Source organism: Loxodonta africana, chromosome 11, assembly GCF_030014295.1.
Source record: "Loxodonta africana isolate mLoxAfr1 chromosome 11, mLoxAfr1.hap2, whole genome shotgun sequence".
Classification (NCBI taxonomy): Eukaryota; Metazoa; Chordata; class Mammalia; order Proboscidea; family Elephantidae; genus Loxodonta; species Loxodonta africana.
Genome location: NC_087352.1, coordinates 24,310,283 through 24,332,795, shown reverse-complemented (window position 1 = coordinate 24,332,795; position 22,513 = coordinate 24,310,283). Strand labels below are relative to the sequence as shown.

Here is a 22,513-nt window from a genome sequence, read left to right as displayed (position 1 = left end):
GATCCCTCCTTCATCCCCACTCTTCCCTTCCATGTGGGACTCACTCTGGAGAGGACTCTGGCGTCAAACTGGACATCTCCTCCGCGGTGGGGACTGGGTGGGGGGGGAGGAAAGAGAGGGTGTGGTCAACACTTGCCCATCATCCCAGCATCCAGCATCCAGGCCTCCTCCCAGGTGTTCAAGGCCCCAGTGTCTATTCACCTCCTACTAGCTAAATCCCAAAAGGCACCCTATGTGATAGTATTGCTTCCAAGGGCACCACCTCTGACTAGGCCACCCCCTTTGGGGGCGGGGACTAGAAACCCTGGGCCAATGGGAAGATGACCCAGCGCAGTTAGAGGCCCCCCCCCCCAACACCTGAATCTTGGCTTCCAAACCCGTTCTCTTACAACCCCGGTAATCCAGGCTCCCAACCCCTTTCTCCCTGGGGACCCAGATGTCCAGGACCCAGCCTCCCCTCGCATGCCCTCAGAACTCCCCATACCCTGCATCTTGCGCCGGTGAAAGCGAGGGGAGCCCAAGAAGCTGTTGCGGATAGAGTTGAGACGACTCCTCCAGGCGGCTCCCCCAACGCCACCACCCGGGCTGGGGGGCGGTGTTGTCCCCGGGGTCCCAGTCGGGCTGGCCCGGGGCGTGTGCAGAGGAGAGTGCAAGGGGGTCCCCCCAGAGGAACGTGGGGAGCCTGGGGGACCAGGCAGGGGTGTGGAGCGGGCACTGGGGGGCGGGGGCTGCTCCCCGGCGCCCCCACCCCTGGGGCCCCGAGAAGGCAGCGTTTGTGTTTTGGAAGTCGGGGAGCCCCCACCCCGGGCCTCATCTCCAGCGCCAGGTTCCGGTGAGAAGGAAAAAACGGGACTCTGCAAAAGAAGGCCGAAGTGAGACTGGACTGCAACTACCAGAAGGCTCTAGGAGCCGCAGTTGGACAAATTCACGGAGGGTGCCCCATACACGCTGGGACTTGTAGTCCAACTAATCCCTACCGCACCCCCCCCCCCCATTAGGAGTGCAGGGACTTTTTCTGTCACGCTCACTGCTATAACCTTGGCCTGATTTGAGCACAGTGACTGGTACACAGGGGTCGTTCAGTTAACTTTTGTTAAATGAATAAATGAACCCTTCAGACACTCTGAAAATTCAATCCTATGGGGGAGGTATATGGAGCTGATGGACTTGAATAGTCATATGAGGCCTTGGGTCTTTGGCCCTTTAGGAAGCAAAAAAACCTTTAGGGAGAAAGAGGCAAAATATCAAGGTCGCATGGGAATTATACTTTCTGCTTCTCAATCTTTGCTTTGGTGTCTTCACTCACTTAAAAAACCAGTTGCTGTAGAGTTGTTTCCGACTCATGGTGACCCCATGTTTGTGTTAGAATAGAACTATGTGCTACATAGGGTTTTCGATGGCTCATTTTTTCCCTCGGAAGTAGATCATCAGGCCTTTCTTCTGAGGCACCCCTGGGTGAACTCAAACTGTCAACCTTTTGGTTAGCAGCAGAGTGCTTACCCTTCCTTAATTCCAATGGGAACCTGGCCTTACCCTTGGGCTGCTTAGTGGACTGGAGGACAGACCGGTGGATGCTCCACTGACACTGCGGGATCTGATTTAAAAAAAAAAAAAAATCAGGTGAGAAGGTTTCAAAAGGTTCAGACATTCTCACACTTCCACATCCCTTCCAGACAACGAAATGAGGCCCAGAGAAGGGAGGTGACTGGTCCCAACTACCTAGCACATCTGAGGTAGAGCTAGGGCTAGAACCCTGATCTCCTGCTACACCTGGGGATTGTGGATTCTCCCGGAGGGCACAGGGGTTCCCACCTCTGGCTGTGCTGGGCCATCTCCAAGGCTCGTCGAGTGGGCACAGGGGATCCACCACCCCCTGCATCAGTGATGCTCAGGACCTCCATGGACTTCCGTTCTGGCCGTCGCTTCCCATGACGGCTCAGCATGGGGGAGTCCACACGTTTCCGGGGTGGGTCTAAAGGGATGAGGGTTTCAACTCAATCAAAAGATGGATTGGCTCAGCTGTACACGGCACTTACACAGCTGCCTCGTAAACTGCATGTAAGGAAAAGTGGGAAAACTCAGGGTGGGGAAACTGAGGGCCAGAGTGGAGAGGGGTTTGGGCAAAGGTCATAGAGCAAGTCAGGTCCTATTGTTGTGTGCCATCGAGTTGATTTTGACTCATAGTGACTCTACAGGACAGAGTAGAACTGCCCCATAGGGTTTCCTAGGCTGTAATGTTTACGGGAACAGAATGCCACATCTTCCTCTGGAGGGGTAGATGGTGGGTTTGAAGCGCTAACCTTCCAGTTAGCAGCTAAGCGCTTAACCACTGTCCCACCAGGGTGCCAAGTCAGGTCCTAGGAATCTAAAGCCCAGAAGCCCAGGGCTTGTAGCACCTTCCTCCCTAAAGAAATCTGGAGTCTGGGCTCCCAGCCAATTCCCCTCTCAGGACGCAGGTGTCTGGTCCCCCAGCTCTGCCTTCTCACCAACATCATTCCGGGGAGGCAAGTCCTGATCCTCACAGCTGGGATACCGCTCCTTCCGATCCAAAAGCAGGTAATATATCATCTTTTCTTGGTTCTCCCTAAGATGGAGGATTGAAGTAAGAGGTCAGTGCTTAGAGGAGGTCTCTCCCCCTCTCAGCTGCTGTGACTCTCTAGGGCTCTGTCCCACACAATGTCTATTGTTCCATTTTTATAGGTATCCATTTCTTGGTTTTCTTTGTCTCAGTGTACACTTCAGTCTTGTTTTACTCAATAATAATACTTAAATTTTGAGCACTTGCTACTAAAGTACCATTCTCAATGTTTTTTTTTAAATAATTTTTTTATTGTGTTTTAGGTGAAAGTTTACAGAGCAAATTCATTTCCCGTTTGATAGTTTGTACATAAAGTGTTTCATGACACTGGCTGTGTTCCCCTCAGTGTGTCAGCACTCTCCCTATTTTCACCCTTGGTTGCTCACTTCCTTTAGTCTGGATTTTCTACCCCTTCCTGCCTTCTCCTCTTTGCTTTGGGGCAAATGTTGTCCTTTTGATCTCGTACAACTGGTCGTTCTAAGGAACACGTTCCTCTTGGGTGTTACTGTTTATTTTATGTGCTGTCTAGGTTTTAGAGCCCTGGTGGTTGAGTGTCTCAGATCTCAGGCTGCAAACCAAAAGGATGGCAGTTTGAATCCACCAGCCGCTCCTTGGAAACCCTATGGGGCAGTTTTACTCTGGTTTGGTTTGGGTTTTACAGGGTCGCTATGAGTTGGAATTGACTCGACAGCAACGGGGTTTGGTTTTTTTGGTCTAGGTTTGGCTGAAAGATGGTCTCTGGCTTTAGCTTCAGGTCAGAAGTGTTTCTTAGGGCCATAGTCTTGGGGGTTTCTCTGGTTTCTGTTAGACCAGTAAATCTGGTCTTTTTTGTGAATATGATTTTTTGTTCTACATTTTTCTCCCTCTCTGTCTGGGAACCTCTGTCTAAACGCTTTCGGTGGATTAATTTATTTAATTTCTCTTAACAACCCTATGAAGTTGCTGATATTATTATGCACATTTTTCGATGAGGGTACCAAGCAATTTGACCAAGGTCACACGGCTGGTAAGTGGTAGAGGTGGGATCTGAACCCCAGCCTGACCAATAGGCTGTAAGATCTCATGGGGACAGGAGACTACATGCCTCAGTACTTGGGTCACAATGGCCCTCCATAAAGACCAGTTATTATTACTGTTGTTATGTGCTGTTGAATCGATTCTGACTCACAGCGATGCTACAGGACAAGAGTAAACTGCCTCATAGGATTTCCTAGGTTTTCTACTGAAAATAGACTGCCATATCTTTCTCTCAGAGTGGCTGGTGGGTTCGAAACACCGACCTTTCGGTTTGCAGCCGAGGGCTTAACTGTTGCGCCACCAGGGCTCCTTAAGAGCTGTTATATGAGCACTATATATTATTATTTTATTTCTCAGGCTGCCTTTGTATCTCGGTCTTGGCATCTACAGATACTGTCTCACCGTCGTTTCTCTTTCCCCTGATGCTCCCTCTGGTTTCCTCCACGAACAACTCCAAGCGGGAAATATTAGCCACGTCCCAGGTAGCGGCCTGGAAGCTAAGGCCAGGGCCAGTCTGCGCCACCTCCGCAGGTTGCCCGGGAGCTACAGCAGCTCGCCCCACGTGGGCACCGCGGGAGGGGGCGGGGTGGGGTCTTACTCCTCGCTCCGCAGCTCGCGGTGTAGCCGCTCGCGGTCCCTGAAGCAGCCCAGTGACGCCATGCTCTCCAGGACGTCGGGGTCCAGCTCTCCATTGGACGGAAGGCTCCTCATTGCTACCCGGCGGCCCGGGGCTGGCTCCAGGCAGGGGTCTGGCTCGTGTTTCCCGCCCCTGGGGAAGGGGAGAAACATCAACGGAGACCGGGCACCAAGGACTTGAGTCCTATTCTTTACCCGAGACTCAGGCGTCCCAGAACCCAGCCTGCGCCTCTCTTGGAACCCAGGAGTCCGGGCTCCCAGAGCCCTCCTCCGTCAGACCCATGAGGCTCCAGCCCCTCAGACTTTGGTACTCATACTCCCTGCCCCCTCCTTCCCTTGGATGCAGGAATCCTCATCCCTCTCCTCCCCTGGCCCCTTCTCCATCTGTGCCCTCTTCCCCTAGGACCCAGAAGCCGGAGTTCCTAGCTCATCTTCGGAACTGGAACCTCGGCATCCCACCCGCATCTGCTTTGGGGCTCTTGATATCTGGGCTCTTACCCCTTCCTCCCCAGGGCCCCAGCTGTCCAGTTCCCTCATACTCACAGGTACCAGGGATGTTTCTGAATTTGCTCCAGCTGTGAAGGGGGTGGGTGGTTGAGAAGCAGAAGTGAGATAGTATGCACACAGTAGGCGCACAATCAAATTTGAGCGGGGTGAGGTCTGAGGACTCTAACTGTGCCCCCAATCAGGTAAAGGGTGAGGTATCATGTCTCCCCCTAGTGGCAGTTTAGCGCATTGCTCTGCGCACGCGCGGTCCGAGTACTCCGGATCAGTGCCCCGCGCTGCTCTCGGTACGTTTTCCCACATGCGCAGTGCCATCTCACTCGTCTCCCCGCTCCGAGCCTCCTCGGAAGACCGGTCGCTGCATGCGTCTTCCCTTGGCCCGGGGCTCCCTGGTCCAAGCTTCTGCACCCTCCGCTCCAGTTTGGAGTGCTAGATTTTTCTGGACCCTGAGTTGCGCATCAGCCAGCGACCCCCCCTTACCCTCACCCCAGTGACTGACAGGGAGGTCTTGGAAAGCCACGTCACAACTCCCCAGAGTGTTCTGTCCTAACCACCCACTGTTCCCCCCCATCCCGTCTCCTTTGCCCCAGCTCACACTGAGCCTCTTCTCTGGCTCCACCTCGATCATGCCCCTCAGGAGGCTCTGGCAGTCTGGAGGGATGAAGTGGGGCATGTGGAAGACGCCCCGTTTCACCTTCTCCAGCAGCTGGCGGAGGTTGTCGTCATCAAAGGGCAGAGCCCCCTAGGCAGAAAGATCCATGACCCTTTACACAAAGCTTTCGATTTGCTTGGCGAGAGGCTACACACACACACACCATTCATCCTCATCACCAAGGAACCCTGGTGGCACAGTGGTTAAATGCTCAGCTGCTAACCAAAAGGTCGGCGGTTGGAACCTACCCAGCGGCTCATGGGAAAAAAGATCAAGTGATCTGCTCTAGTAAAGATTGTGTTGTTGTTAGGTGCCCTCAAGTCGGTTCCTACTCATAGCGACCCTATGTACAACAGAAAGCTACCCAGTCCTGTGCAATCACAATCATCGCTATGTTTGAGCCTATTGTGGCAGCCAGTATCAGTCCATCTCTTATAGCCTAGAAAACCCTATGGGGCAGTTCTACTACGTCATAGGGTCACTATGAGTCAGAAGCCACTTGGAGGCACCCAACACCACCAATGTGCACTGCCAGGAGGGAGGAAACAATTATTACACCCATGTTACATATGGGGAAACTAAGGCACTGAGTGGCTCAATAATTTGCTCAAACTCATATGTGGCAGTCTAACGTCAGTGCTTAAGAGTCCCTGGGTGGTGCAAATGGTTAAGTGCTCGACTACTAGCGGAAAGGCCTGGCAATCTGCTTCCAAAAGGTCACAGCCTTTAAAACCCTATGGAGTGTCATCTAAGACACACAATTGTTCCCTATTTACCTGGTGCAGCAGAGAAAGAAGAGTCAGGACTAGGAGGAGGAAATAGAATGTGTGGTTAATTGCCTCCATGAACAACTGCCTCCTTTGCCATGAGACCAGAAGAACTGGATGGTGCCCCCTACCATTACTGAACATTTTGATCAAGGATTCTTTAGAATTCTGATCAAAAGGGAGAAAATTCGAAATAGAAATTCAAATTCTCATGGACTCTAGACTTTTTGAGAGCTACGGAGGATGGATGAACCCTTGAAACTAGAAACTGTTGCCCTCAGATAATCTCTAAATCTTAAGCCAAAAATATCCCCGGACATCATCTTAAAACCAAACAATAGTTTAATTAGTAAAAAAGTCCTTCCTTGATCATTATGTTCTTTTAAGAACTATCTATGTGGGATCAAATTGACAACAGCGACTCAAAAGATTAGACAGGAATCCCAGGGGCAGTGAATTTATGTTAATGAGGGAGGAACAACTCAAACGAGGGTGAGAATGGTTGCACAACTCTAATTTAATCACTGTCACTAAATTGTACATGTAGAAGCTATTGGAAAAAAAACCCCCTATGGAGCACAGTTCTACTCTGCAACACATAGGGTTACAATGAGTCAGAATCAACTTGATGGTAACTAGCAAGAAAACAATGGTCAGTGCTTAAGAAGTTGGGGTCACTAGTTGGAGAGTGTAGCTTAAAAACAGGCTTCTCCCCAGACCAGTCTGGGAGCAGTAATCATTCATTCTTTCAACAAATGGGTGAGCATCTCATTGTTGAGGAGAGCTGATAAGCATGTAGCTGATTGCTGACAAGTCAATTCTGACTCATAGTGACCCCATGTGACAGAGAAGAACTGCCCCATAGGGTTTCCAAGGCTGTAATCTATGAAAGCAGACAGCCACGTTTTTCTCCTGCAGAGCAGCTGGTGGGTTTGAACTGCAGACCTATAGTTAGCAGCCGAGCGTTTAATCACTGTACCACCAGGGCTCCTTAAGCAAGCAAACAAAAAGCTATATAATGATAGAGTAATTGAATGTGGCCTCTCTGGGCAGTTGACATTTGAGACGAGACCTGAGACCTGTGGAAATCTGGGTGGGGAGGAATAGCAAGCAACCTTTTGAGGAAGGGTGAACAGCATGTGCAAGGGTCCTGTGGCCAGAATGAAGTGATTGAGAAATAGGCAACAGCAGACCAAGTAGGGCTTTAGGCATTTGCAGAGGGGCAGTAAACACAGTCGTTAAGAGCATGGATGCCGGCTGCCTTGTTTAGAATCTAGGCTTTACCGCTCATAGCTGTGTGACCTTGGGCAAGTCACGCCATTTCTCTGAAAACGGCAAGGGGTAAAAACTACCCACCTCACAGGACTGCATCAGGGTTAAATGACTTAATACAGTGCCTAAAACCCATCGCTCTTGAATCAATTCCAATTCATAGTGACTCTGTAGGACAGAGGAGACCTGCCTTATAGGGTTTCCAAGGCAGTGATCTTTACTGACGCAGGCTGCCATATATTTCTCCCGCAGAGTGACTGGTGGGTTTAAACCACCAACCTTTCAGTTAGCAGCCAAACACTTAAGCACTGCACCACCAGGGCTCCTTAATAGAGTGGCTAGCACATAAAAAAACAAACAAACAAAAAAACAAACCAGTTGCCATCCCGTTACTTCTGACTCATGGGGATCCCATGTGTGTCCGAGTAGAACAGTGTTCCACAGGGTTTTCAATGGCAGTGACTTTTTGGAAGTAGATTGCCAGGCCTTTTCGTTGGTAGCCGAGCACTTAACCATTTGCGCCACCCAGAGACTGACTTTGCCTAGTGCATAATAAGTACTATACAGTATAGGCCTTAGCTGTTACTCAGCAACTGAAGGCATCCCTGCCGTATCCTAGGTTTTGTTCTAGCCACTAGAGATGGAGCTGCAGATGAAACCAGATCCCTGCCCTAGTGGAAATTTGCCTCTTGGAACTCTTAACAATCACCCCCCTGCCCCCTTCGCCCCTTATGGTTCCCTCCTGGAATAACTCCAAAGGGGAGCTTTAAGCTACACCCCTCTAGTGGCCAGGGCCCAACAGCCAGGGACAGTCTATGTGTGCACAAGGGTCCTGGCGCGCCCTCTTCTGGCTGCCTGGGGAGCTGCAGCAGCTTTCCACATGCTGCCGGGTGGGAAGGGGTGGGGGGCTCCATTAAGGTGCAACGTTTGTTTTTATTGTTGATTTGTGACTTAGGAGACCCCATGTGTTACGGAATAGAACTGCTCCACAGGGTTTTCTTGGCTGTAATCTTTGTGGAAGCAGATCACCAGGCCTGTTTCTTCTGCAGTATCGCTGGGTGGGTTTGAACTGCCAACCTTTTGGTTACCAGCCTAATGCAAACCGTTTGCATCACCCAGAGACCTAGGTTGCAACAGTTGTTAAATTACTAGAACATACACTGTAGTGGAGAGGACAGACAATACGTACATAAATGGATATACAGTTGATCCTCCTTACTCGTGAATTCCTAATTTGTCAATTTGCTTACTTACTAAAACTCAATTGCAACTGCAAAACCAATACCCAGGGTACTTTAGCAGTCACCCGTGGATATGAGCAGGGCAGCAAAAAATTTGTCACGTAATTTGCACATCCACCACTGAGGTTGAACAAAGCGATGCTGTTGCCTTGTTTCAGCTCTCGTTCTGCAAACAAGTGTCCTTTTCGTGGTCTATTTAGTGCTGGAAGCCCTGGTAGTGTAGTGGTTAAGTGTTTATGGCTGCTAAGCAAAAGGCCAGCAGTTCAAATCCACCACACGCTCCTTGGAAACTCTATGGGGCAGTTCTAGTCTGTAACACACGGGGTCACTATGAGTGAATGACATTGGGTTTGGTTTTTGGGTTTTATTTAGTTTTTTGCTTTTTTGTGCTTTTTCTTGGTAATTTCCTGTCAAAAATGGCCCCCAATTGTAGGCTGGGGTGCTGTCTAGTGTCTTTAAGCTCAAGAAGGCTGTGATGCATCTTACAGAGAAAAATACACGTGTTAGATAACCCTCATTCAGGCACAAGTTACGTTAGAGAAGCAACAATATATGTTAAATAAACTGCCTTTAAACAGAAACACACGTAGAACAAGGTTGTGTACTGATCCGTTGATAAAAAGGTTGTGAGCAGAGGCTTGCAGGAGTATCACCGCGTATTTCCCCTAGGAGCAATGATTCAGTATTCACTACAACTTTACAGACCATAAGGACTGGGAATAACGGAATCAACTGTATCACACGGGAGAGGTGGGAATGCATGCAATGAGGAAACAGCAGTGAAAAGAGATAGATGGACTCCCTGGGTGGTGTAAATGGTTAACGCACTCATCTGCTAATCAAAAGGTTGGAGGCTAGAGTTTACCCAGAGGCACCTCAGAAGAAAAACCTGGCGATTTGCTTCAGAAAGGTCACAGCTTTGAAAACCCTATGGAGCAGTTCCACTTTGACATACATGGGGTTGCCATGAGTTGGAACTGACTTGATGGCAACTGGTTTGTTTTTGCGGGGGGATCTGGGTCAGAGTCCCTAGGTGGCGCAAATGGTTAAGTGCTTGCCTGCTAACCTAAAGGTTGGGTGATTCAAATCCACCCACAGTCACCCTGGGAGAAAGTCTTGGCGATCTACTTCCAAAAAATCAGCCATTCAAAACTATGGAGTGTAGTTCTGCTCTGACATGCATGGGGGTGCCATCAGTTGGAGTCAGCTCTATGGCAACTGGTGGTGATGGGGGTGGTACTTCACCCAGGTGGGATTATTCCAGAAACAGGATGGCAAAGGTGAAGGGCTCCTTACCACAAGCAGGGCAAAGAGGATGACTCCACAGCTCCACATGTCTGCCCGCCGCCCATCATACTTTTCCCCCTGGAAGCGAGAAGAACCCGTCACAGCGCTGATGTCTCCCATCACTCCCCTCTCTCCACTCCACTTGCCCTTCACTGACCTTAATCACCTCTGGACACGCATAATGGGGGGACCTGAGGGAGAGAGGTGGTATGAGCCTCCAGGTGGCTTCCAAACCCCTCCCCGAGGATTCAGGGGGCTGGTCCCCTACTTACCCACAACTGGTCTCCAGGAGGCTGTCCCCCACCTGCAGGGAGGCCATACCGAAGTCAGCGATGCGGATGTTGTTTTTCTCATCCAGGAGTAGGTTCTCAGGCTTCAGGTCTCTGTGGCTGAGAAAGTGGAGCGGGCTCAGGTCTCTGTCTCCCCCACTGAGACCTGAACTCCACTGACTATCTCTCAGAGCAGGACATTTTGGGAAACTTTTTTGTTCTGTTTTGTTTTATTGTGGTCCAAACATACACATCAAAACATTTGCCAGTATATGAGTTTATGTAAATGTGGGAGGAACAATTTGGAAAAGGAGGGTGAGAATGGTTGCACAACTTGAAGAATGTAATCAGTGTCACCAAACTGTACACGTAGAACTTGTTGAATTGGTGTATCTTCTGCTGAATATATTCTCAACTACAACACCGCAAAAATTCACCTATTCCAGTGTCTACATGCACAATTCAATGACATTATTACATTCTTCATGTTGCACAACCCCTACCCATCTTTATCCTAATTATTCCACCACTCACGTAAACTCAGTGCCTCCCAAGCAAAAACTCCCTCTCTCTTTCCCTCTGTCCCAATCATGGTAGCCATGAATAAGATTTGGTCTCTATACATTTGCTTATTTCATATACGTGAGATCATACAGTATTTTTCCTTCTGCAACTGACTCATTTTGCTCAGCATAATGTCTTCCAAGGTTCGTCCATGTTGTGGTACGCCATGGGACTTCCCTGGTGGCACAGTTAAGCAATGGTCTGGTAACCGAAAGGTTGGCAGTTTTTACCCACCCGGTGGCTCTGCAAGAGAAAGACCTGGTGATCCGCTCCTGTAAAGAGTAAAGCCTAGAAAACCCTGTGGGGCAGTTCTCCTCTGTCACACGGGATTGCTATGAGTCAAAATCGACACAACAACAACAATATCCCATTGTATGTATGTATAGTATTTTGTTTATCTGTTCATTGATGCATGGACATTTTGGTTGTTTCCACCTTTTGGTTATAGTGAAAAGTGCTGCAATGCATTTTTGGGAACTGTTGATTATAGACCATTTCAAACACATCCAATAGTTGAAGAGTATAAGGAACCTTCATGTGCCTACCCCCCACTAGCTTCACCTATTGCCAACTCAGGGCCAATCTCATCTCGTCCATACCCCGACATACTCTCTCTTTCCTCTACGGGCTTATTTTCTAGCAAATCCCAGACATCCTATGATTCTTATTCAAAAATATTTGACTTTGTATAAAATGAGTTGTTTTGAGGTAAGTAGGGCTGATAGTGAGCTGGCTCTTGAAAGACTGAACTATTACCATGCTGAATAGTAAAAAAACTGTCACCCCAGGGGCATCACTGTCCCAGCTACCCTGGTCCTTCCCATAGAACTCTTTCACCCCCTGGAGTCAAACTCCTTAAGATGTTAGGGTTAATGTATGGGGTGGGGTGGAGGTTGAGTAGGGCTCTAGGATTCTGCTTGGAGTGGTTAGTAACTGGAGCATGTTGTTAAATATTTAAAACATTGCCCCCTGGACGTCAGTGTTTTTAATGTCAGGGTTTCGACAATTCCATCAAGAGTTGTTAGTTGCATTGGAGTCAATTCCAATTCATGGCGACTCCATGTGTGTCAGCTTAGAACTGTACTCCATAAGGTTTTCACTGATCTTCTAGAAGCAGATTGCCAGGCCTATCTTCCAAGGAGCCTCTGGGTGGGTTTGCACTGCCAACCTTTCAGCTAGTAGCTGAGTCCATAACCATTTGCCCCACCTAGGGGACTCCTGCTATTAATAAGGCAGTGATTTGGACTCATGGTGACCCCATGAGTGCAGAGTAGAACTGTTCCATAGAGTTTTCAAGGCTGTAAACTTTCAGAAGCAGATCACTCACAGGCCTGTCTTCCAAGGCACCTCTGAGTGAGTTCAAACTACCAACCTTTCAGCTAGTAGCTGAGTACTTAACTGTGCCACCCAGGACTTCCTTAAGATGATGTATATTTAATACCTTGTTTTTGGTACTAAAGACACTTCAGTGAAAAAAGATCATCTTTTTATATGGACATTCATATACAAAAAATATGAACCTCAACCCTTACTTCAAACCAGATACAAAAATTAACTTGAAATGAATCACAGATCTAATCATAAGAGCTAAAATTACAAAAAACAAAAAACAAACCAAAAAAAACCTATTGCCGTCGAGTCAATTCTGACTCATAGTGACCCTACAGGACAGAGTAGAACTGCCTCATAGGGTTTCGTAGGCTGTAATCTTTATGGAAGCAGACTGCTACATCTTTCTCCCACAGAGTGGCTAGTAGGTTTGAACCACCAACCTTTTGGTTAGCAGCTGAGCACTTAACCACTGTGCCACTAAAACTATACAACTTCTAAAAGAAAACATAGAGAAAATCTTAGTGACCTTGGGTTGGGCAAAGATTTCTTAATGGGACAGAAAAAGCATGAACTATAAAAGGAAAAAAATCAACAAATTGGAGCCTATCAAAATTAAAAACTTTTGTTTTTCACAAGACATTGCCATGAAAATGTAAAAGCACATCACCCACTGGGAGGAAATACTCGCAAAACATATATTCGATAATGACTTGCTCCTAGAATATGGAAAGAACTCTTATAACTCAATAATAAAAAGATAAATAACTCAATTAAAAAATGGGCAAAGCATCCAAATAGCTATTTCCCCAAAGAAGATATACAAATGGCTAATAAAGACATGAAAAGATGCTCAAAGTCATTAGTCATTAGGGATATGCAAGTCAAAACCACATGAGATACCATTTCGCATGTGTCCACAGTTCAAGTCCAGCCAAAGTGCCTCAGAAAAAAGGCCTGGTGATCTACTTCTGAAAGATCACAGCCATTGAAAACTCAATGGAGAACAGTTATACTCTGACACACACGGGGTCACCATGAGTTAGAATTGACTCAACAGCAACTGGGTTGGGTTTGGTTGTGTTTTTTAGGATGGCTACAGTAAAAAAAATAATGATGGCGGTTGGTGAGAATGTGGAGAGACTGGAATTCTCATGCACTGCTGGTGGGAATGTAAAATGGTACATCTGTTGTGGAAAACAGCCTGGCGAGCCCTTAAAAGGTTAAACATAGAGTTACCATATGACCCAACAATTCCACTCCTAGGTATCTACCCAAGATAACTGAAAATGTGTCCCACCCAAACACTTGTACATGAATGTCCACAGCAGCACTTTTCACAATTTGCCAAAAACCCATCAACAGATAAGTGAATAAACAAAATGTGGTCTATCCATATGATAAAATATTATTTAGCCATGAAAAGGAAGGAAATTCTTAAACATGCTACAACATGAAACAAAATGAAAGAAACCAGTCTAAAAGGCCATGGATCATATGATTTCATTTGTATGAAATATCAGAGTAGGCAAATCCATAGAGGCTGAAAACAGATTAGTGGTTGCCACTGGGCACAGGGTTTCTTTTTGGGGTGATGACAATGTTCTAAAATTAGATAGTGGTGATGTGGGCACAACTCTGTGACTATATTAAAAACCACTGAATTGTATACTTTAAAGGAGCAAATTTTATGTCGGTGTTGTTTGGTGACATTGAGTCGATTCCAACTCATAGAGACCCTGTATGACAGAGTAGAACTGCCCCATAACGTTTTCTAGGCTGTAATCTTTACTGGAGCAGATCCCCAAGTCTTTCTCCTGAGAAGTTGCTGGGTAGGTTTGAACCACCAAACTTTTGGTTAGCAGCCCAGGGCTTAACTGTTGCACCACCAGGGCTCCTAAATTTTACGGTATGTGAGCTACCTCTCAATTAAATTAAAAAAAAGGGGGGGGAGCAAAAGATTTGTATGTGGCTGCATTGTACCCTCCTCCCTTCAGCATGCCATATGACCCCAGGCCCTGCCCTCTGGGTAGCCCTCAGCCCCCCTACCCCTACCTCCCTCTCAAGCTGCTCCCTCACCAGATGGAATAGCTATGGCAGAAGTCCAGCGCTGACACGATCTGACGGAAGAACTTCCGGGCCTCCTTGGGGGTCAGTCTCCCCTTTTTTACTAGGTAGTCGAACAACTCACCCCCAGAGACGTGCTCCAGAACCAGATACCTGGGTGGTACAGAGGGGGCAGAGGGCTGGAAGGGGCCATGTTGGGGGACCAATGGGCCTGGTCTCCCACTTCCATCAGCCCCCACCCCAGCCCAAGTCCTCAACTCCCATTGGCCCCTGGAAGCCGAGAATGTTCATTCCCATGAGTCCCTGGGAGGAAGAGTCTCCCATTCCCACGAGTCCCTGGGAGGAAGTCTCCTATGTCAACTTCAGGGGGTCACAAATTTGACTTCTAGTTGTCCTCAGGAGATAAGGCAATTTCATTAGCATGTGGGAGTCAGAGACCCCAATTCTCATAGGTCTCTGGGAAATAAAGACCCCTTGTCCTTATCAGCCTCGGGCAAACCAAGCTTCTAATTCCCAACAGCTTCTGGGCTGTAAATGATGGAATTTTAATCTATTCTCAGGTAATGACATTTGCCAAACCAATAAATCAGTTGCTGTCAAGTCGACTCCAATTCATGGTGACCCCATGTGTGTCGGAGTAGAACTATGCTCCATAGGGTATGCAACAGCTGTGACCCTTCAGAAGCAGATCACTAGACCTTTCTTCTGAAGCACCTCTCGATGGTCTTGAACCTCCAACCTTTTGGTTAGCAGCTAAGCATACCTAGGGACTCACATTTGCATGCAGTGTGTGCCAATTCAACTTCTGTGAGGTAAAGACTACAACTCACATCAGTCCCTGGGAGGTAAAGACTTCAATTCCTATCAGCCTCTGGGAAGCCGAAATTCAATTCCCATCAGGCCCTGGGTAACAAAGACTCCCATGTCAACTTTTGAGGGTTCAACACTTTGACTCCTATTTTCCCTCAGGAGGTAAGGAAACTCCATTAGCACCTGAAGGTTAGAGACCCCAATTTTCATAGGCTTCTCCCATTTGAAGAGTCCCTGGTTAGCTCTTGGCTGCAAACTGAAAGGACGGATGTTCGAGTCCACCCAGAAGTACCTCAGAAGAAAGACCTGGTGATCTACTTCTGAAAACTCAGCCATTGAAAACCCTACGGAGCATGGTTCTACTGTGACACACGTGGGGTCACCATGAGTCAGAATCGACTTGATAGCAACTGATTAACTGATAACTACTCCCATCAGCCCCTGGGAAGCCAAGCCTCTGGAATGAAGAAGCTAAAATTGTCATCAATTCTTGGACAGTAACAATTGCAGTGTGCACCAAACTAAGTTAACTTCTGTGAGGCAAAAACTACAACTCTTATCAGCCCCTGGGACATTAAAAAAAAAAACTCCCATCAGCCTCTGGGAGATTGAAAACTCTCAGCTCCCTAAAGTATAATGATAATGGTGGCACAACATGAAAAATTTAATCAGTGTCACTGAATTGTAAGCGTACAACTTGTATCAGCAAATATTTTGTCCTGTGTATTTTCACCACAACAAAACAAAGTAGAACAAAGTAAAAACTCCCAACTCCCATCAACCCCTGGGAAGTCAAAAACTCCCAACACCCATCGGACCTCTGGGACATAAAGACTCCCAATTCCCATCAGTTACCTTGATACTCAAGACTACAAATCCCATCAGGCAGCAGGAGGTTAAAATTAATTCCCGTCAGCTACGGGGACACAAAAGCTCAATATCTATGAGCTTCTGGAAGGCTGAGATCTCAGTTCCCATCCAGCCATGGAAGGAAGTCCTCTATGGAGCACAAACTTCCATGGGATGTCCCATGGACTGTAGGGTTGTAGTGATAGCTGCACCTCTTGGGGACAAAGTGGTGCTGCACCAGGGGAATCCTGAAAACTACAACTCCCATCAGCACCTGAGGCTACTTCCTGCCTGTGGAAACCGCAACGCACCCTATAGGAGATGGAGTCAGTCCCTCCTGGGGACTGGGTGGTGGGGGCAGGAGGGCTGTCCCCTCTCCCACTGGCCAGCCCAGCTGTCCCTTGGGTCCCCAGAGTCCAGACAAAGGTCCATTCTCTGGAGTCTGGACAGCTGGACCTCACCCCCATCCTTCCTGGGGGGTGACTGACTTTGAGATACACACCCAGAACTCTTCAGGAGGCCCATTGTTGGGGTGTCCAGCTAGAGCATCCCAGAGTTATGTTGGGGGAGGAGCAGGAGCCTTAGCATCCAGAGAACATTTGTCTTAGCAACCAGGGCACATCTGCCCTTATCAAGCAGGGTCTGACTTGGGGTATCTAAAGATTTCATGGGGATAGAGGTGTCCCTTGCAATGCAGTTGGATGAGGGACTGGGGCTGGAGACAAAGGAGAAGATGGCCTCTATTAACCCACTCAGGATGGCTCACATCTGGCTGCCCTGTTGCTGAGGTGCACCATGTCCAGAGTCTATACAGGAAGAAGGAGGCGTGTGGGTATATACTGGTGGGTACAGGGGTGCAGTAGGGAACAGATTTGGCTTTCAGTGACTCAGCCAGGAGAGCTCAAGCTTCTCCAGACCCCTCTAGGCCTTTCTCCCAGAAAGGTCCCACCCTAGCAATTGGGGAGGAAGGATGGGGAGGGCTGGGTGTCTATAAATACCTACAAATATTTCTTGTTCTCGTAGACATCGTGGAGTTTGAGGACATGTGGGTGTTCAATGAGCTTTAGAATGGCGATCTCCCGCTCCACCTGGGGAAGGGGGGCACAGGAATAGAGGTCAGTGTGACCTCTCTCCCTGCCTTCCAGCCCCAAAGGATCCGCACCACACACACATACCTTCATCAGCACCGACTCCGACAACTTCTCCCGATTCACGATCTTGATGGCAACTTTCTGGCCCGTGATACAATGCACCCCTAGTTTCACCAGCCCTAGAGGAATAGGATTGAAAATGAGTGGCTGTCATTAGTTTCCCCTTCCCCACCATCTTCCCTCCTCCTTCCCCTGCAGGCTGTTTAACAGTGGGCTGAATCATCCTAACCTGAACTCCAAGAGGGACGTCAACAGTCACCATCCCCACAAAACACAATCCCTTCCCTCCCTGCTCCCAATTCTGTTCCTTCTGATTGTCTCTCTGCCCAAATGCCTGTCTCCTCCTCTGGCCACCTCTTGATTCTCTCCCCAATTCTATGTCCCTCAAGTTGGCCTCCCCCATTATATTCTCGAGTCCTGCTTAATTTCATCTCTCTGCAACTTGTTTCCTCCTGGTGTCTCCTCCACAGCGTTGTCTCCTTCAATCTGCCTGCTTCAAACTTCTCTCCCTCTCATCAGTTCCTGAAATTCTCGACCCTTCAAACTTCTCTTCAGGAGACTCCATGTCTTCCAGTTTTGCCCCCTCCTCCAACCATACTGCACATACTCTCAAACCGTGACCCCTCGGCCTCCTTCTCTAATCTTCTTTTAATAGGTGGGAACGTACACATCTCAAGGCGATGACCTAGGACTCCAGGCCATCAGCCCTGTCCTGACCCCAAGAACCACGACTACAGGACCCCAGCCCCCTCTTCTCCTTAGGACCCAGGAGTCCAGTATCTGTATCCCCTCCTCTCTCGGACTAAGACTCTGGGCCCCCAGCCTCTCCTCCCTCAGACCTAGGAGTCCAGGCCTCCAGCCCCTCTTCCCTCAAACCCAGGACTCTGGGCCCGCAGCCCCTCCTCCCTCATACACAGGAGCCCAGCACCCCAGCCCCCTCCTTATCCCCAAAAGAACGACTACAGTCCCCAGTTTCTCTTCTCTCAGATACAGCAATCTGGCCCCCAGCCCCTTCCTCCCTGCAAAAACCCAAACCCATTGCTGTCGATTCTGACTCACTGCAACCCTATAGGACAGAGTAGAACTGCCCCATAGGGTTTCCAAGGAGCTGCTGGTGGATTCTAACTGCTGACCTTTTGGTTAGCAGCTGAGCTTTTACCACTACACCACCAGAGCTCCCCTTCCTCTATTAGGACCCCAGGACTCAGGTCCCCAGCCCCTACCCTTGCCTACCACGAGGATCTGGCAGCTGACCCTCTCCTATTCCTCCCGCAGGCTCTGGCCCTCAGCTCCATCTGAGGCCCTGGGCCCATCCCTGGACTGACTGCTAGGACACAGGTGCTCAGCATCCTCCTGGCACCCCACCCATCTGGCAGGAAGGAGACTGCAGCCAGCAGCCCTGGTCTAGAGGCAGCGGAGAATGAGCCTGTTCCCACAGCTACTCCCAGGGGTCTTGCTTCTTACACTCCCCCTCTACAACCCCACTTCTTAGTTCCCACATATTGCCAGAATGTGGAAGTCCCACTGCCCCTGCCTCACTCCCATCACCCCATCTCTCTGCTGGGAGAGTGAGAGGCCCCCCAGCCCAGCAGACGGTGCTGGAGGCTTCCTCCACCCGCAAGTCCGCCTCAGCCTACAGCTGGCCAGCCGGCCGCACTGCAGCAAAAGCCTGGCTCCGAGGCCACCCCGTCCCCATGCCTGCAGGCTGGCCTCTCTCCCCACCCACGGTCCTGAGCCCCTCCACCCTCTGCCCCAATGGGGTGGAAGTATTTGGGCCCCCAGCCTCCTCATTCCTCAGACACAGGAATCAGAGCCCCCAGCCGCCTCCTCACCTTAGCCCCCAGAACTCCAGAACTCCAGGACCCCAGGCCCTCCTCCCTCAGACCCAGGAGTTCAAGATCTCAGCCCCTCCTCCCTCAGACCCAGGAGTTCAAGATGCTAGGCCCTCTTCCCTCAGACCCAGGAGTCCAGGCCCCCAGCACCCTCCTCCTTCAGACACAAGTGTCCAGGTCCCCAGCCCACTCCTTCCTCAGACTCAGGAGCTCAAGACTCCAGCCCCTCCTCCCTCAGACCCAGAAGTCCTGGCCCCCAGCCCCCTCCATCCTGGGGATCCAGGAGTCTGGATCCTAAAACTCTTCTCCAAGGGCCCCCCCGGGGTCTGGGCCCCCATCCCCCACTGCCGCCCCAGGTGTCCCCTTCCGCCTGGCTCACCTGTCTGTCCTTTGCCCAGTGTCTTCTCCAGCCGATAGGGGCCCACATATTGGGCGTGCTGGGGTGGGTGTGGGTGCGGGTGGGGGAGGTGATAGGCGGGGGAGCCCCCGCCCCCCTCCTTGGCCCCAGACGACATGGTGCCCTTGGTCCCGGCCCGACCGGTCCCCCGGCCGCCCCCCCTGCGTCCTGTCGCCCCGTTCCTCCGGTGGGGGCCGGCGACAGCTCCGTCCCGGCCCCCCCGGCTGTTCCCCACCTCTCCGGGGGTCCCCAGGGGGCTGGGCTGGGCCCCCCCCGCCGGCGGGCCGCGGAGCTGGGGGAGGGGGGGCTGGCCCGGGGGGGTCAGGCCCCGGGAGTCAGCCTGGCCCGGGGGGGCTGCGCGGCCCCCCCTCCCCAGCCCGTCCCCGGCGGGGCCCCCCCTGCCTGCGCCTCCCCCCGCCGGGGGGGTCCGAGGTGCGGGCCGGCGGATGCTGCGGGCCGAGGTCCCCCCCGCCCCCCCACGCGCCCTCTCTCCTCCGCCTCCTCCTCCTCTCCGCCTCCCCCCGCCACCTCGTCCTTTCTCTCCGGCACGCTGACATCACCATCCGGGGACTCCGGGCCCTTCCCCAAAGTTAACCCTTTCCGGGGGGGGGGAGCGGGGCAGGGGGCGGGCCTCAGAGCTCGAGGGAGGATGGGGTGGAGCATACACGGAAGGATGCAGGAGCGGAGGATGGAGGGATGCAGGAAGAGAGGATGGAGGGAAGGATGGAGATAGCGATACGGAGACAGATGGGGCAGAGATGGAGACACACACAGAGAGGTGGAGACTGACATGGGGAGGGGGAACGTGGAGACAGAGATGAGGAGAAATGAAGAGAGCTAGAGAAAGGTTTCAGGCCAGAGAGCCAGATGAAGGGACCTTGACATGGAGGTAGAGACGGAACAGAACGAAGGAAGGAGAAGCAAGGATATGGAGAGATGCGCAGAGAGATGAAGAGGAAAGACAGAGAAAGAGATGGGTAGAAATCTAGAGAAAAGGAGTGGGGAGGGGGAGAAACAGACATAGAGAGACAGAGATGGGGAGAGAGATGAAGACGACCAGAGACAGGGTAGAGGTAAGAGAACCAAATGGAGGAACCCTGATCCTGAGGCAAAGATGGGCAGAGAAAGAAGGAAGAAGCAAGAGAAAAACAGAGACAGAGAGATGGGGAAAGAGTTGTAGAAAAGCAGAGATAGGGGACAGAGGTGGGTCAGAGATATGGAGAGATAGAAAGATAGTGGACAGACAGATGGGGAGAGAGATGAAAAGACAGAGATAGAGATGGGGAGATACCTAGAGAAAAGGAGGGGGTAGAGAGACAAAAACAGAGAGACAGAGATGGGGAGAGAGATGGAGACAACCACACACAGGGTAGAGACAAGAGAGCCAGATAGAGGAACCCTGAGGCAGAGGCAGTGATGGATAGAGACAGAACAGAAAGAAGGAAGGAGAAGCAAGAGAAAAATAGAGGTAGATAGATGCAGAGAGTTGTAGAAAAGCAGAGATAGGGGACAGAGAAGGACAAGTCAGAGATACGGAGAGACAGAGAGGCAGGAAAAGAGTGAAAGAGCCAGGAACGGGATGGGACAGGGATGTTGAGATGAACAGAAAGTGATGGAGAGACAGAGAGATGGAGAAGAACAAATAGAGATGGGAGGGTAGAGGAGGAAAGAGATGGAGAAAAGGAAGGGTGGTGATGGGGGAGACAGAGATGAGGGGAGACGGGAAAGAGATGGAGACAGAGAAATGGAGAATAACCGAGACAAAAATGAAGAGCGACAGAAAGAGGAAGACAGAGTTCGAAAGCCAAGAGTTGGGGGGAAAATGGAGACAGAAGGGTATGGAGAGTCAGATGGGGAGAGAGATGAAGAGCATAAACAGACAGAGGTGGGGGGAGACCTAGAGAAAACAAGAGGGGGAAAAGACAGACATTAGAGACATAGAGAGACAGAGATGGGAAGTGAGACAGAGAAAGACAGAAAGAGAAGAGAAAGATGAAGTAGGGCAGGGAGATGGGGACAGAAGGAAGGAGAACAGGGAGAAGGAAAAGTAGGAGAGAGGGGAAGAGACAATGAGGGATAAAGAAAAACAAAGAGACAGGTGGGGAGAGACACTAGGAAAACAGTCCAAGACAGATGGAGGGAAAGAGAAAGAGAGTTATGGAGAGCAAGAGACAGGGAGGGGGCAGACTGGCTACACTACTGAACGTATTGATCAACGAATCGATAGATAAACTCTGATCAAAATGGGGGAAAATGTAGAACAGAGCTTCAAATTCTTACAGAATCCAGACCCATTGAGACTGGAGAGACCTATGACTATCGCTTTGAGAAAATCTTCAAACTATGAACCGAATATATGCCCTGAACTCATCTTTAAACTAAACAACTGTTTAGCTAGACTAGTAAAGAATGTTTGCCATGAGCATTGCACTCCTTTAAAGAATTATTTATATGAGATCCAACTGTCGACAGTAACTCTGAAGCACAGATGAGATGTTTAGGAGGTAGTGATCTAAATCAACGGTGGTAAAACAATATGGGTGGATATAGTGAGAATGGTGACACTGTGAGGAATGGAACCTATGTCACTGAATTATACAAGTAGAAAGTGATGAATGGATACATGTTCTGCTGTGTATATTTTCACCAAAACTAAAGAAAGGGGGGCGGGAGCAAGGGGGGGTCACAAGAGGACCAGGGGAGATATGGACACATGGAGGGACACAGACAAGAGGGCAAAAAAGGAGCGAGAGAAACAGAGGCAGAAACAAAGAATTTGAGAAATTGCTGACCCAAGATTCATCTTGTTTCCCCAGGACCCCCAAGCCAACCACCTGCATCTCCTTGGAATGGCTCTCATCAGGGCCCCAGATCCACCCACAGACCAGGGTGCATTCTTGGATACCATCTTGGTTCCATACCTCCATTCAAGGTTTTCAATGCCCCAGAGAAACTTCCAGAATCCTCTGTGGTCCCCTGGTATTCTCAGGATTTATATGTATTCCCTGTGTCCACCAAGGTCCCTGGGTGGCACAGTTTTCTCTTGACTACTGAAAGGTTGACAGTTTGAACCTACCCGGTGGTGCCATGAAAGAACGGCCTGGTGATCTACTTCTGTAAAGATGACAGCCAAGAATACCCTAGGGAGGTCAGTTCTACTCTGTAATGCATAGGGGCACCATGAATAGAAGTTGATTTGGTGGCAAGGGTCCCCTTAGATCTTCATTTGGGCACCCATACAATCTGTACATCCCCACTATAGGACATCCACAGGCCTGTGTTCAGCCCATG

At 49.9% G+C, this 22,513-nt stretch overlaps 1 protein-coding gene across 3 annotated transcripts in view; it reads right to left on the bottom strand.

Moving 5' to 3' along the window:
* BRSK1 (BR serine/threonine kinase 1) overlaps positions 1-19,389 on the bottom strand; it is a 28,915-nt gene extending 9,526 nt beyond the window's left edge. Inside the window, exons 1-15 of one of the 3 annotated variants that reach the window (XM_064294253.1) lie at positions 19,205-19,389; positions 17,018-17,112; positions 16,845-16,930; positions 14,196-14,336; positions 10,227-10,343; positions 10,112-10,145; positions 9,964-10,032; positions 5,331-5,477; positions 4,775-4,806; positions 4,194-4,364; positions 2,487-2,584; positions 1,813-1,972; positions 1,534-1,594; positions 485-854; positions 45-93 (exon numbers count right to left, since the gene is read on the bottom strand). In XM_064294253.1, coding sequence (XP_064150323.1) covers positions 45-93; positions 485-854; positions 1,534-1,594; positions 1,813-1,972; positions 2,487-2,584; positions 4,194-4,364; positions 4,775-4,806; positions 5,331-5,477; positions 9,964-10,032; positions 10,112-10,145; positions 10,227-10,343; positions 14,196-14,336; positions 16,845-16,930; positions 17,018-17,112; positions 19,205-19,340 — 1,766 coding nt within the window. In that variant the 5' untranslated portion in view covers positions 19,341-19,389. Of the gene's footprint in view, positions 1-44; positions 94-484; positions 855-1,533; positions 1,595-1,812; positions 1,973-2,486; positions 2,585-4,193; positions 4,365-4,774; positions 4,807-5,330; positions 5,478-9,963; positions 10,033-10,111; positions 10,146-10,226; positions 10,344-14,195; positions 14,337-16,840; positions 16,931-17,017; positions 17,113-19,204 lie in introns of those variants that run through there. The other 2 variants (XM_064294254.1, XM_064294255.1) reach the window with 2 other exon arrangements.
* Between the last annotated feature and the right edge of the window lie 3,124 nt (positions 19,390-22,513).